This window comes from Peromyscus californicus, unplaced genomic scaffold (genome assembly GCF_007827085.1).
Source record: "Peromyscus californicus insignis strain IS unplaced genomic scaffold, ASM782708v3 Scaffold_5__1_contigs__length_169319896, whole genome shotgun sequence".
NCBI classification, from domain to species: Eukaryota; Metazoa; Chordata; class Mammalia; order Rodentia; family Cricetidae; genus Peromyscus; species Peromyscus californicus.
In genome coordinates this window covers 64980486-64996804 of record NW_026294573.1, presented here as the reverse complement: position 1 = coordinate 64996804, position 16319 = coordinate 64980486, and the positions used below count along the sequence as shown (strand labels likewise).

At 39.8% G+C, this 16319-nt stretch overlaps 1 protein-coding gene across 4 annotated transcripts in view; it reads left to right on the top strand.

Annotated features, from left to right (window-relative positions):
• The window catches only part of Adamtsl1 (ADAMTS like 1), a 949615-nt gene that overhangs the window by 759205 nt on the left and 174091 nt on the right, over positions 1–16319 (top strand). For all 4 annotated transcript variants that reach the window (XM_052717522.1, XM_052717521.1, XM_052717520.1 and 1 more), the window contains 3 exons: positions 1375–1579; positions 3141–3288; positions 5999–6083. In XM_052717522.1, the coding sequence (XP_052573482.1) occupies positions 1375–1579; positions 3141–3288; positions 5999–6083 (438 nt within the window). The remainder of the gene's footprint in view (positions 1–1374; positions 1580–3140; positions 3289–5998; positions 6084–16319) is intronic.

Sequence of the window (16319 nt, the reverse complement as noted above, 5' to 3'; positions counted from 1 at the left end):
ATTCTGGTTCCTGCAGAAGAGAAATCAAGCCCACAACACATGTGAAACTTACGTATAGAATAATTCCAGTTTTCATGGGCTGCCGGCTGCCTGTGCAATATTTACAAATGCAGCTATCCAGGTGTGTCAACTCAGGGAGGTTATGGTTCTTTCTCATTAAAATGAGATCTCTCATGAATCTTTAAGAACTCTTAAAGCTCCATACAAACCCTAACTATCAGAATACATGTAAGAAACAAGCATGGCTCGCTCAGTGCCTTGCTGCTGTAAACAGGAGTTCCACATGTCTAAATCTGCAGGAGGAGAGAAAAGAATTAGGTAAAGATCTGGTCCCAAATGCTACAAAACTGAAAGAAAGAAAAAAAGAAAGAAAGGAAGGAAGGAAGGAAGAAAAAGAAAGAAAGAAAGAAAGGAAGGAAGGAAGGAAGGAAGGAAGGAAGGAAGGAAGGAAGGAAGGAAGAAAGAAAGAAAGAAAGAAAGAAAGAAAGAAAGAAAGAAAGAAAGAAAGAAAGAAAGAAAGAAAGAAAGAAAGATATTAAATTCTCTTAAGCTTCACTGGCAGTCTTCTTATTCTCTGCCTTAACTTAACAGCATTATCTCCGTTCAGTCGCCATAAGCCTTTCAACCGAAACTAAGCATGTTTACAAGTCAAGGAGTTCCTTACTGGAGGACATTGTGGGTCTGTCACCAGCTAGAGAGTAATAGTGTTATTGGCACTTCTGGTCCTCAGCCTACACACACTTAGCATAGTCTAAGCACCCAGCTTGTGCTGAGTGTGTGGAATCCTGGAGCTGACAGTGACAGAAGGGAGGAAGAAAGAGCTTTTGTGTAGGGAGATGTGTCTGAGCTTCTCCTATTAAAAAAAAAAATCCAGAAGTGATAAAGCAAAACGTTAAAGATAAAAGTATCCACCCAAATGGAAAACGCTTGTATTCATTGCTTATTTCAGTTTTAGACTTAACGGAAATATTTAGTGCAAGGTAATTAAACTTTAATACATATGTAAGTATATGCACATGTATGTATGTATGTATGTATGTTATATATACATATATATACATATACATATATATGCAGAAATTACAGAAAGAGGACTACAGATTGAATCTCCATTGTAAATAGGTTACAGACAGCCCAGACATCCGGTGGTTTGCTCCCCAGACTGTAATCTCCTATATCTGTGCTGAGATTTGAGGCTTATGAAACAGTCTTGCCAAGGTTGGATTTTGCCTCTTGATGAAATTTCAGCCTATGGAGAGCTTTGGTTCTCTGGAGAAGCAATGATCGGCCCAGGGCACTGGGTTGGTGTGACAGGTCACTAAGGAGGTTTGGCAATTTGCACGTCCGCCCTGATGACTCCCCTTGCTTCTGTAGGTGGGAGGCCACCCCGTGGACCGCGTGCTCCTCCTCGTGTGGGGGGGGCATCCAGAGCCGGGCAGTTTCCTGTGTGGAGGAGGACATCCAGGGGCATGTCACTTCAGTGGAAGAGTGGAAATGCATGTACACCCCTAAGATGCCCATCGTGCAGCCCTGCAACATTTTTGACTGCCCTAAATGGCTGGCACAGGAGTGGTCTCCGGTAACTGTGCCCTCTTTCTTTGTTCGTTAGGAGAGTAAGTCCACTCTTAGCTCTCACCATCATGCTCCACTGAGTGCCCTGTACAGTGCCATCCTTCTCTACCTGAGGTCTCAAAACCTGTCATCTTAGTTCCTAGAGGACGAACGTCCCATCTGACCAAACATTTGCTAATCTTTCTTCAATTTACTTCAACTTCGCTTCTTCTCGTCCCAATCGGGTAGCAAATGCCTTCCAAGAATTATTGAGGTTGAATGATCCTCAATCTGTGAGAGCTGCTTCCATGAGATAGCTCAGCTGATTTCATTTTTTATTATGTTTTTTGTCTTATGTAAAAGGGGTGTGAATCGTTTAAAAATATAACTATGGACACATTCACTGAGAAGAAACATGATTAAGTGAAAACAGCACAATAGTTAAAAATAGATATGAAGTAGAATTATTGAAACCCAAAATGCTACCAATACTAGCTGTCACTATTGCTACAGTTGAGCTTAAAACATTATTCTTAGCTGGGTGTGTGGCACAGGCCTATAACCCCAGCTCCTTGAGAGAGTGATTCAAGAGGAACGCAAGTTTAAGGCCTGGTTGGGCTATATAGGTAAACTCTGCCTCAAATAAAAAGTAAATTTAAAAAGGGAAAGGCTAGTGATGTGGCTCAATGGTAGAGCACTTGCCTACTATGTCCGAGGCCACAGGTTCGGGATTAGTCCTTAGTACTGTACAGACACACAGACACATACACACACTCACACACACACACACACACACACACACACACACACACACACACACACACACACGCACACACGGGCTTATTCTTGGTTTCCTGCTTACAGGATGTAAAAATGTAAAAAAGAGGAATGGGGAAGGAGATAGCAAGATGTGGAAGCAAACTACTGTGTCCTTATCCACAAAAACAACAACAACAAACATAACAACAAAAAGCCCGGCACTGTGTCTGTCAGGACAGCTTCAAAAGCCTGGCATTGCCTGTATCAGACCTGCCCCAGGGCTGGCAGAGTTATCAGAGAGGCTCTCTACTTCTGCCCATTGACTCAGCTCCTATGATTTTTTCCCCACTTCAATACAATCAGTTGCATTGTCTATGCTGTGTATAAATTAGCTGTGGTAATAGTTTAACATCTCTTAATATCCTTGTAGGAGTTAGTAGTTCTCATATTTTGGACAGATATGTACAAAGTAACTAGATAAGGTTATATGAGTAATTGAACTTGAGCATACTATAGCTTTGTGTCTCTTTTGTGGTACTCTATTTGAGTGTCTTTGCACATAGTACAACTAATTAATGATATCCTAAAAATGGTTAAAGGATGATTTAATTAACTTCACCTCTGAAGCCCAAACAGAACCAAGATCAAATAACTGGTAAGAAGTGGCTTAAATCCACCAGAAGGACTCATATACATATATGTATGTGAAACTTCATTTTTTTAAGAAGTATACTTATGTATTATGCCTTGGGTGGGAAGTTAAATAAGTTAATCGGGCTTTGCCTATGAGTCTTCTCTTTCTCTCTCTTTCTCTTGCCATCTCTTCCCAGTGCACAGTGACATGTGGCCAGGGCCTCAGGTACCGTGTGGTCCTCTGCATTGACCACCGAGGAATGCACACAGGAGGCTGCAGTGCGAAAACAAAGCCCCACATAAAAGAAGAATGCATCATACCCACGCCCTGCTACAAACCCAGAGGTAACTGAGCAGGGGACCCTTCACCCTTCCTCCATGATGAGGGACAGTCAGGCATCTCAAATCTCCTTGGATTGTTTTCTAATATCCTAAATGTTCTTAGCAATGGTTCTTAATAACACAGACTATATTAAATAGACTTGATTCTCTTTACATCTTCAAATTTTTTTGTCTTATTTTACAATATTTTTAGTTTTTATGCAAAATAATGGTTTTCATTATGGCATTTTCATTCACATATGTATTATTCATATATATTCATATAAGTATATATACGTGTGTGTTTATATGTGTATATATCATTGTAACTTGCACTTACCCTACCACAGCACCTCTCTGTCCCTGTCACTAGTCCATTTTCTCTGCCAAAATAGTCCCCGTTTTTCAGCAGTGTGTGTGTGTGTGTGTGTGTGCGCGCGCGCGCGCACGCACGCGCGCACACACACACACACACACACACACACACACTGATTATGAGAGAAAGCATGCATTGTATTAGTTTTTCTGAGTCCGGCCTATTTCACTTAACATGAGAATTGCCAGTTCAAATGATCTTGACTACATCCTTTATGAAGTAGCACATGTAGAAACCTATGTATACACTTGTCTTCCAACTGTTTGAAAATCATTGCCGAAACATATTGGATTCATCTTCATAAAAAGAGACCAGATTGTATATATATTTATATATGTACATATATATATATGTATGTATGTGTATGTAATTTACTATCCACATTTCCTTTAAAAACAAGGAACGAATCCAAATATTTCTACTTTGCTGAGCCTGGCATATGCTGGGAAGTCACAGACATCAACTGAGAAAGCAGGAAACTGTTACTTCCTATACTGAAAATTAAAGTAATATGAGGCTGAATTCCAGAAGTATAAGTTGACATAGAACTGTGACATATATACGAATTTAATAGATGTCAGAAATGATTTTTTTTAATTTAGAAAAAAATCTACTAAAGCAAGAGGCATTATAATTATACTGGATCTTTCCGACCAATGTGACTATTGATCCCATTTCTATGACAGTATTGTTGGTGTGCCAATGAAACAGGAAAACTCAGAATTACAAACCATTTGGATGTTCAGAACTCTATGCAATATAGCATTTTATTTTTAATGCCAAAGTGGTTCCCATTTCTCTCTTCATATTGTTTCTTTGAGACATTACATTTCTATGAAAATCAGCCATGAGGTAGTGCTACATTATACTTATTATCTGAATGAATAGTATTGTGAGCTCTTAATAGTCTAAAAGGAAAACAAAAGGACAGACCAGAAATCCCAATTATTCTTAATAATCTCACTCTAAAAGTTTACTCTTCTGTAAAATTGGGGAGACATTAGTATCAATATGGGAGATCATGAGAGGGTTACAAGAGCTATGGTGTAATAGGGTTCTTGACCTGCCCCCTGCCTCACACTGGGTTTCCTCCAGACATTACCTTTAAGCAGACTATCATTAATATCTTCAAGTATCAGATGTAGTTGCCACAAGCCCTGGACTCAAGTCAATAGTGGAGCACAAGCCTGCTGTTGGTGCCAAGGTAGACACTTCGTTACACTGGCTGTCATTTAACTGGGGTGGATGGTGGAGTTGTGACATGATGCATGTGCAGGTGCCCTGCACCCATGAGGCTATCGTCTTGACTTTGGCAGCTGCACATTTCTTGCTTTGTTTTGTAGCTATAAGCAATGGCTGCAAATAGAAGACAAGTAGTGAAAACCCAACTAAAAATAGCCAATTATTTATTAGTTCCTATCTTTACCAAGCAGCTTTGGAGGGAAGAAAAATTTGTTTGCAGTTAACTATCAAGAATAAAATCTGGATTTTTCACAGCTAAGCAGTGATCTTGACTCTGTAAGCATCGTTAAAATACTACATAACTCCATAGTGCATGCATATGTGGATATATTTCTTTCATCTTTGCAATTATATGTTATAAAATGGTGACAGAACTTCACTGGCTCATACTATAAAGGCAAATATGCCCATAAATGACCTTAATAAATATGTCAGAAATGAGAATCTTGGCAGTGACTTCTATAGGGGCAGTTAGAGCCTCCCTAGTTCTTTTTCTCCTCCACATTCTCCCCAGGAAGCACTTAAGAAGCTTGTTTGAGTTGTTTGCCCAAAGCTAGATGAATAGGTAAAACACATCAAATCATGGTTTATGGACCTTCAGTGGCAGATGTTTCCATTGTTATTGAACCTTGAGGGCGATATTGAACAAGTCAGAACTTTAAAACAACGTTTTACAAATTTCAGCATGGTAATTTGTTTGGTTTTGATAATGCAACCTAAGATCACACTTAGCCAAAAGGCAAAACAATTATACAAAATACCACAGTATTATTGACTGGACTTTTTATTTTAAAAGGTGTCAATGGTGCTGTGTTGATTCTCTCTACGATTGTTGTCAGTGTTTCTAACATAGGGATTTTCATAATAAAAGGACCTTGCAATTCAACATAGAGAGGAGACGCATGTGTATAGACACAAGTGTTAAGAAACCTTTAAATCCATTGGCCAGTCTTCTTGATGCAACCGTCCTCGGAGCAGCTATTTGCCACAGCAGTAATTATTTGCAATTGTCAGCATGACTTCTACACATACTGCAAAACTAGAACTAAGAATGAGAATGTCATGAACCCTCGGGTAGCTTCTAACCTCTTCCCTTCCCACTGTACTTATTCTCAGAGAAACTTCCAGTAGAGGCCAAGCTGCCATGGTTCAAGCAAGCCCAGGAGCTAGAGGAAGGAGCTGCTGTGTCTGAAGAGCCTTCGTAAGTTCAGGATGGGGACTCTCCTTTTGAAGGGAATTAGCAGCGGGGTCTCACTGCTGTGGCTTTCGTGGATTCTAAGTTATGTGTAACTGGCCTCCCAAGGGGGAGTGAGTCCTCTGGGCTTTCCAGTCAGAGATGGATCTGATGCCAAGTGTTGGTCAAAACTTTAATTGCATTCAAATGAGATTTAGAACTTTTTCATATTCTTCCTGACTGAATCTAAGTTTTTTTCAGTTTTGCCCTATATAGGGAGAAACAAGTAGGGTTCTTGTCCTCTTTAAATTTTTTTTTTCCTTTGGCAAGGAGCCAAAGGTGAGAAATTCCAGGCTGATGATATAAAAGAGATTAGATGGGCTGGGGATAGAGCTCAGTGGTAGAGCTCTTGCTTCCCTAGCATGTGCAAAGCTTTGGGCTTAATCCCCAGTACAATGATGGATGGATGGATAGATAGATGGATGGATGGATGGATAAAAAGACAGACAGACAGACAGACAGACAGATCGGATATGAAAGTCTGAGCACAGCATTCCACTCTCCTTATCCCTGAACTTTGTAGTATGGCTATTAACAAATAGTTAGAAGTAAATAAAATATATATAAAGGTAAAAGGCATGTAATAGCTTTACTTCTTCATTGGAAAGATGGTGGTTTTTACCCAGTTACTTATGGTACTATACAAGTTCCATTTGTAAACTGTGAAATCTAGACCAGTAGACACAGATTTACCACAGACTTCAGAAAGTAAGCCAGAAGAGAGATAAAAGCAGCTTGACTGGTAGAGCTGTATACACTGATTCCACTAGAGATACTAACAGGCATATCTATTGCACTGTTTTCACACAGGGGAATGTACTTTACTGATCCATTCCATATATGATAAAAGCCACTTCACAGTTTGAAGCCTTTCTAGATTACTTTAATGTAGATACTAGGGTCCATATGATTTATGGACATACAAGACATGTGATCCAACCTTCAGGAATTCACAATAGAATACATAGGATATCATATACTTTTCAGTTTCAAGCCGAAGTGTAAATTTTACTAGACACAAATGAAGATATTCAAATGAATTTTTTCTCCAGTTTATCCTGTTTGGATCTAAATCTGATATAATTTTTTAGGAAGTAAAATTGTGTTCCTGAGTTTCAAGAAATTTCAGTAATCAATGGTCACTTGATTTTCCAGAAGTAAATAAAATATATAAAAATAAAAACAAATGGTGCATGCATTAAATACCACATTTTACTTAGGAGAACAATTAAACTAAAAATAAATTATTTTTTATCATAAAGATACCACAGTAAAAAAAATTAAAGAAAAGCAACTAAGGGTAGCAGAATTTTGGAGAAAAGATAGCAGCTGAAGGTCACAAAACAATCTTTAATCAAACAGATGAAGACATTTCCCCTCCTTCTCTGGCTAGGACCTAGTCTCTAGGCAGGACCTAGTTTGACAGATCTTATTGCTGAGGAGGACATCAGGGTCCTTCATTCTGCATCTACTAAGGTTTTATCTGAGACAGAGAAAAGGGTCACATTGCTGGCTCAGATTACTCCTCAAACTGTGTATTGTTTATGTAAACAGTCTGCTGTCCTTATACATTAGATTTTGCCATCTGTTCTGAGGCATATCTGTCTATAATATTGCATTCTAACTAATGTTAAATAATAGAACAGAGTTAAAACTAAACAAAAGCATGTTGCATCTATTATTATACTTCTTTCTGATTAGTCAATACCACTCCAATGAAACCTGTAAGTGGAATTAAATGCTTATGCAGAAGCATATCATAGACCATGATCAGGCATATTTTATGGTGTGCATTTTCCACTAATGTTCCAATTAAGATGCATTATGCTTAATTTTCATAAAAACCCCTAAAGCAGCTAAACACACTTTCAGCCATTGAAATCATAGGCATATAAAATTAAGTCATTAAATTTCACTCTTCATGTAATGGAATTGCCATCTTGGTGTGATTAATCTGAGTTGAAGTAGATTATAATTGGAGTGCCAATTTAATGTAAAGGAAATGTATATAGTTATGTTCAGAACAACAATTACATTAATACCAAAAATGAAATAAATGACAGCTGTAGAATTAGGTAATGAAAGCTATATGTTTTCCACATTTTAATACATCTTACATGTTTAATGTGCTGAGCCCTCAGAAAGGTCTTAAGTGTCACATTTTTTAATTGATTTTGAATTTTAAAAACATAATTTTGCATGGTCTTAATTCTTTCTTTTTTCAAAAAACCACATAGACATGCTTCCAAATGTGTATAACAACCATAATTACTCTCCAAAGCACAATGAAAAAATGATATACTGTCAGCAAGCCATTCTTCCCCCACCAAAGAGGCTCACATTGGTTAAATTAAACAGTAATGTGTGGAAGCTGCAGCTGTCAGTTCTCAACTGCTGCTCTGAGGCTGGAGGGAACAGAGGTCGAGAGCTGTTATCTCGTGTACTAACTGTAGCAGGCTTGGGTGAGTTATACAGGAAAGCAGCAAATATCATCGGTTTTCCCATATGGAAAGTGAAAATATTATCAACAGCCTGTCTCGTTAAATAAATACAGGAAAATCACTGTATTTAAGCTGTTAGCATATGGAAATGTCCTTATTGAGTGTCAGATATTTCTAATAACCCCAAAATAAAAGAAAAAATTGCTTAGCACTAGCCAGAAGTATGTTGGAAGGCAATCTCTCTAAGATATATTTAGAAGAAAACTATGCTAAAAGACCAAAAACTGAATTGCCAAGAAATAAGTAAAATATTGAAGAACACAAGAATGTCCTCACATTGTGATTCCACTAACCTAAACATCGTGTGGATTATATGAATCCAGATATATCTCCAAGAAGCTCTGAAATAAGTATACAGATTGGATCATTTTGTATGATATAGATCCATCATCTATTAAGTTTCATCTGAGGGCTGGAGTTTGCAGCTCAGTGATAGAGATGCTACCCAGTTTGCCCCCACAGCACTTCCAGAAACACAACACAAATGTTCTGAGATGCCGTTTTGTCCCTCAGCAACAGAAGATGGACCTTGGGCAAACAGAGTGTGGCAAATGTGTGCAAAAGTGGAAGTGTGAACTCTCTGATGGGAACCCACACCTCTGTGCTGATTTTGTCCCCTAGACATAGTTTTAACCAGTTATCTTGGCAACAAGCAGCAAGAATCTTATTTTGTGTGTATGGGTATTTTGTCTATATGTTTGTCTGTGTATCATGTGTCCATTGTCCTTGGAGGCCAGAAAGGGACTTAGACTCCCTGGACCTGAAGATACCTACGGTTATGAACCACCATGTGGCAGCTGTGAACCAAACCAGGTCTTCTGCTAGAACAGAAAGTGCTCTTGCCTGCTGAGCCTTCTCCCTAGCCCCAAACTTTTTTTTTATTTTAAGTACAGGAGGGGTATGAGACTAATTAGCCACAGAGGTCATCAGATGTAAGTCATGCCATGTAAGGCCCCCTGGCATAAGTCATCTGATGTGGATTCTGGGAGCCAAACTTGGATCCTCTGGAAGAGCAGCAAGTCCTCTTAACTGCTGAGCCATCTCCCCAGCTCCAGGATGAATCCTTAAACAAAGAATTTTTCTTTCTCCCATTGAGTAAGACAATGCAAATATGATCCAAACATCAAACTGAAAAGTAAGCAGATTCTGGGCTTTCATGAATGAAACCGCTCACAGACAGTCATAAAAATAAATACAGTAGAGTAAACTCATCTCCAAGGTTGTCAGCTGAAAAATCAAAAGAAATCTTTGTTCTAAATGGGGCCACTTGATCACCCCTCTGAGACTGAGGGAACACATAGGAAGAGATGGTAGAAAGATTGTAGGAGCCAGGCGGTGGTGGTGAAATATGTAGCAAAAAGCAGTCCTTGGACATGACATAGCCACTGCACTCATGAACTCACTGTAGCTATGATTAGCTGTAGGAGGCTGAAATATGATTGGGTCAATTAACATTTTAACATTGCATCATAGATGTGGGAGGAACCCATGCAGCCCCACTATTCCTAGAGGGACTATTAGCCATTAACAGTTGTTAGGAGAAGATGTCATCTTCTTCAGCAATATAATCATTGATCAGTGGACCTTGCTTGGGTAAATTACCTCCCACCCCCACTGTCAAAAAAATAAAACAAAACTCTAAGTTCAGTGGATCTCAAACAGATAGACAGACAGATACACACACACACACACACACACACACACACACACACACACACACACACACACGATAGTAGGAGAAGGGCATGCTGAGCAGAAAGATTTCTTTGGGAAAGGGAAGGGAAAATGAGAAAACAGAATGGTGACTGATATGATGGAAGTTCATTAGATAAATGTATAAGGCTGTCAAAAAATACTTTAAAGAAATCCTGTGACCACATGGTTGAAGATAAACATCTACAGTTAAGATTCTGGGGAGTTGGGTTTTCTGAGGGTGGTGGTGCTACTGACATTAGCAAGGACAGAAGAGGGTGTGCTGGGGGAACTTTCCTCTGCTGCTTTTGAACCGGGTTGTTTCATTAGGTTTAACACTAGCAGACCAAGTGGAGTCTATCAGGTTGTTTCCAATGAAGTAAAGGAATCGCCTTTAAATCATCAGAAGTAACTTTATTTGGTGGTAGTTCAAAATTGCAGTGTAGTTGTTCAATTGGATACTTTGATCAGGTAGAAACTGAAACTGATCTCTCCACCTTGCTTTCAGTCTTTGCTGAGATAGATGTACATATCACCAGCTCTACCACTTGACAAGTACAAATTATGACCTCTTTGTCAGCTTAATTTCTTGAAAGAAAAAAAAAATCTCATACAACGGTGATCTCCAAGACTTTTAAAGTCTCATCTGATATGGAACTGGAAGGAAAATGTTCATCTCCTTAACTCCTTCAAGTGGGAACAGACTCCGTAATGTCCTAGAGGGCAGCTTTTGAAGGGAGCTATATTTACAACAAACAAAGTCTGAGCAAGATGCACCAGCATTCTGACTGTCTTCCTAGACAACTTTGGGGTTTCTAAAACAAAATATCTCAGATAGAGAACACAAGAACTATACAGCACATGAGGGAAGCTCAGTTCTGCCCATGTACATTTCAGTTGCTGGCAGTTTTTCCTGGTTGGTTCAGAGTAAGCAGTGATGTACAATGTCCTTCAGGTTCTAGATAGCAAATACATTAACATTAATATTAACCAGCTATCCCCTCATCAACTAGCTGGCATTCACCAGGTGGAAAACCACGTGATACTCGCAAAGGTAAGATCAGGCAGTCCTTCTGCCTTGATTTTGCATTTTAAAACTCTTGAGTTATCTTAGCAGATTTTCAGTCAACACTTTTGGTTAGCAAGCTATTTGGAAGCTTCATTGTAATAATCAGGCCTTAAATGTATTATCACAAATAATTTTGACATGATCCAGAGGAAAAGAAAAAGCAGTCAGAAATCGGCAGTGATATCTGGATACCAGGTGCCATCAGGTTAACCACAGGACTGATTCAGTAAGAAACAAAAGGAAATTCTTATCTGTGAACTCCATCTGTGTGAATAGAACCCACAAGGATTTGGGTCTAAATAGAAGGACCAATGAGAGTTCCCATGATGCTCCTTCAGTCCTTAGGTGCCTTGTTTATCTTGTGGGAGGCAGCATTTCAATACATTTAGAACTATGCTTCAATATATTTAGTTAATATCTATACCCTATTAAGTTGTTAGAAAATGTAAATTTCTTAACTTAGTGCTTAAGGATGTACAGTTTAAGAAAATGGTTAGAAATCTCAGCTGTGTGGCATGAATTCTTATATTTCCCCCCAAAAAATATATAGTGAATCAAACATTAGTGAAGGGTTTAGACAGCAATGGTTTTTATATTTGCAATACAAAGGTACCTGAGTTTTGTTCTTTTTATGAGTCTCAGGCCAGGGAAAATAGCAAGGAAGTTCTTTTTTTTTTTTTTAATCTTTTTTGATGCAAGCCTTAATCTTTAGTGACTGAGCCATCTCCCATATCAAGGAATACCTTCTCTATGCATAGAAATAGACATTTTAAGCATCAGTAGTCATTTCATGTAAGAGCAAGTAGTATACTGTGGAACACAAGTCAACAAAAAGGATGCTGGTGCAGTAGCAGGTTGAGCATCAGAAGCATGATTGGTATGCAGTGAGCTGATGCCTTCAACTAAGTAGACAGTTGTTGTCTTCTCGTGTCTTACCCTCTCTCATTTCCAGCTCCTCCCTTCCTGACCTCATCCCCATCTACTGAAATTATCCCTACCCTGCATATTTCCTGCAGTAGCAGATGCTGAGGCACAATTATACATTTCGCAATAGATAACTTTGGAAGAAGACAGCATCTACTCACGGTTCATGCCTCCAGCAGCAGGAGCTAAAACTCTCCAGTGAGCCACCTGCTCAGTACAGTGACTTTGTGGTAGATACAGATACTGCAAAAGTTACTTAGTAGTGTTTTACTCTCAAGAAACCTCAGGGTTGGAGCTGGAGAGATAGCTCAGTGTTTAAGAGCCCTAGCTGCTCTTCCAAAGGACCTGGGTTTAATTCCCAGCTCCCACATGGCAGCTCACAACTGTCTGTATCTCTAGTTCCAGGGAATCCCATGACCTCTGTTGGCTTCAGCAGGCACCAGGCATACACGTGGTACACAGATGTATGTGCAGTCAAAACACCCATACACATAAGAAATAATAGTAAATGTTTTAAAAGAAAGAAACCTCTGGGTAGTCTTGTCACAGAAGCAATAGGGCTGTGATTCAAATTTGAATATTGGCTGTGTATCCACAAATTAAACAGATGAGCTCTACATGAATTAAGAAATGTCACTGGGGGCTCAGTGATTAAAAGCACTTGTTGTTCTTCCAGAGGAGTTAGATATAATTCCCAGGACCCATGTGGGAGCTCACAACTGTGTATAACTCCAGTTATCATCTGACGCTCTTTTCTGACCTCTGGGGCCACCGGGAACACATGGGGTATGCACACATACATGCAAGCAAAACTCTCATGCACATGAAATAATAAAATAAATAAATCAAAAGAGAAATGTTCTTTGATGTTTTGGTATGATTGACATTAGAAGCCCAGTTCTGTACTATCAAGGTTAGAATTATATCTACCTCTGGGCTAAGATATCAGAATAGTTAAGCTAATATGTCACAGCACACAAATGTTAAAAAAAATATATAGATGAAATTAACATATATACTATGAGGGTTGGAGGGACATGTTGATGTGAACCAACAGTTGGAAGCTTATGATAGAGTTTATTTGAATCTGGCATTGCTGTCAAAATTATTACTTAGGAATAGATAACTAGGCCTTCCACAGCATATGATCACATGTTTCTGTCACTGTTTATTCCTCACTGAGGCAAACCTGTATGTTGAAACCAGACTAAAAAGCCTATGGTTTCCTAAAGTCGTTTTTTTTTTCCTTTCCTCAAATACATCCAGCTGCCACCTATGAGTTGGTGAGGAGTGGGGCTCTGTCTTTATATGTCCTAACATGGATTTAGCCCTGCTAGGATCAAGGTTTAAACACCATCTATCTCTCCAGAGCAATGCTGCACAATGGTCAAGTGTGGGCCCCAACTTGGATCTCTATTAGCAACAATGGCCCTGGGCAAATCACTGAACCCATAAACCTCCATTTCCTCATTTGTAAACCGAACACTGTGGTCTCTACAGCACAGAGATTATGAGGATTAACATATGTAAAGTAGCGAGTGCAGGCCATAATGAATGTATTACCTGTTGCCATAACTAAACCTTTTCCGCGAACCATTGATTTTCCTAGAGAATCTTCAAGAGAGTTAAAATCTATTAGTAACCACCCAATATAAATAAGATTTAATCTGAAACTCAGCTTGTCGTTCCCACATCACCCCGTCTTACTGCCTGTTCTCTCCACTTCAGAAGTTCCTTGAAGACTCATGTGTACCATACTTTTATCTCAGTCCAGAGTTTATCCTAACATACAAAGGATAGGGTTTTTTGTTTGTTTTAATTAAAAAGAAATGCCCGGGAAATTATAGAAATGAGTAAGGAAGGTTCAGAGACTGCTTCTGTGAAAAAGCAGCCTTCTCCTACTCTGAGTTAATACACACGATCCCCACTGATTGCTCCCAGCGTGTCCAGAGACAGCAAAATCAATAATAAAGTCAAAAGCACAGACAGAGCCATTTTTATGTGGTCAGTAAAGACCTTCATTGCAATCCAAGAAGTCCTATATTCATCATCCCCTCCACCATCGCCAATGTTGCTCACTCTGTAACTGTCTTCAGAAAGTTAACTCTGAGCTTTTGCTCAGCGGAGCCCTAGAGAGTGACAAAGACAAATTAATGGGGTCCTCGTGTGCCAAAATAAAGCATGGACCCTGTCACCACCAATACATGTTAAGTCCATTAAGGTCATTTTTAATGAACTGAACTTTTCATTGGAAAGCTCTGCCAAACTTGTTGAATTAAAGGAAAGAAAGCTTTACAGAAATGCAAGATAAACTCATTTCACTCCACTGGAAGAAGAAACGGTTAACACAAAGTATTCTGAGTTTACGGTGCTTCAGATTTTTATCAAAGTCAGGGCTGAGTGGTGTGGATTTAAAGTTTCATTGTGGTGTTAAGCTGAGGACCACAGATGCACTGATAGCTGTCAGCCACATGGCGTCTTTAGTCCCTTTGGGATACAGCCTTTTAAATAGTCAAAGGGTCTTCCGGAAGAGCAAGCCTGCAAGTCATGCTCTGTTCACACACAGCAGAAGAGCACAGAAAGGCGGTCTAAAGCCATGTCACGTCCTCCTCTGTCATCCGTGAAGACAGTAATTTGACTCTGCTCCTCTCCACTATTTGCAGCTAACAGCGTATCACTTAACCCCACAAACGCTTTGTATGTGCTGAGTTTTTTAAAGTAAATTTTAACAAGATAAAGGCTCTCCATGAGTCCCTGTAACCTCAGATGAGGATCCAGAATGCTCTAAGGCCTTTTCTACTGGGTGGATAGATAGCAGTAAGATAAAGCAATGTTTGGCCAGAGAGTCATGTATAAATTACAAGGTCAGCATCTGTCTCAGGATCCTTTCTTCTATAAAACAGCATTTTCAGTGAGGTCTGGGGGAAGGGTGGTTGTCACAGAGTTAAACAAGCTATTTGGCTACCCAACAAGCCATCAATATGAACAGAACTCTGTAGTTATAAAAAAAAATAGGTAACTACCATCAGAAAAATGAAATGCTGGGCTGTGCGCACCAGCTCTCACGCCATTAACGCCAGCACTTGGGAGGCTGAGGCAGGAAGATTGCCACAAGTTTGAAGCCAGTCTCGACTACAGAGTGTGTTTTAAGTCACCCTGGGTTACAGTGTAAGACCCTAACTCAAGCAAAGTAAAGGAAGGAAGGTCGGGGGAGGCAGGAGGGAGAGGGACGGAGAGAAAGGAAGAAAGGGGGAGGGAGGGTTGGTAGCTCAGTAATAAAGTGCTTGCCCTGAAAGCATCATTTGCTGCCCAGAACCTGCATTGAAACGCCGGGCATAGTGGCACAAAGTTGTAATCCAAGCATTAGAGAGACAGAGACGGGGTTCTAGGGCTCACTGGCCAGCCAGTCTAGCCTAATTGGTGAGTTCATGCCATAAATGACACTGCCTCAAAAGTCCAAGGCAAGGCTAGGCATGGTGACACATGCCTTTAATCCCAGCACTCTGGAGGCAGAGGCAGGAGGATCTCTGGGAGTTTGAGCCCAGTCTGGTGGATAGTAAGCTCCAGGATAGTCAGAACTACATAAAGAGATCCTGTCAAAAATATATATATATATATGTAGGTGGATGACACATGAAGAATGACACCTGGGGTTGATATCTTTCAAGCACACACACACACACACACACACACACACACACACACACACACACACACACACACACAAAGTAGCAAAGAAGGAAGGGAGGAAGGAAGAGAGGAAGGGAGGGAGAGGAATGAAGCAAAGAAGGTAGGGAAGGAGGAAAGGAGGGAAGCAAGGCCTAGGATAACTGAGAAAATTAATCTAAGCTGAGACAAAGGAGAGGGTCACCAGGAAAGTGTCCACAGATGTCTAACTCTTGAATCAGAAAGAACTACATGCATTCATAGAAGTGAGAGCAGACGTGTGGCTAGTGAGAAGGTGGAGATGAAGGTCAAGGATGACATAATGCACCCATAGGAAGATTTATTCCTCTT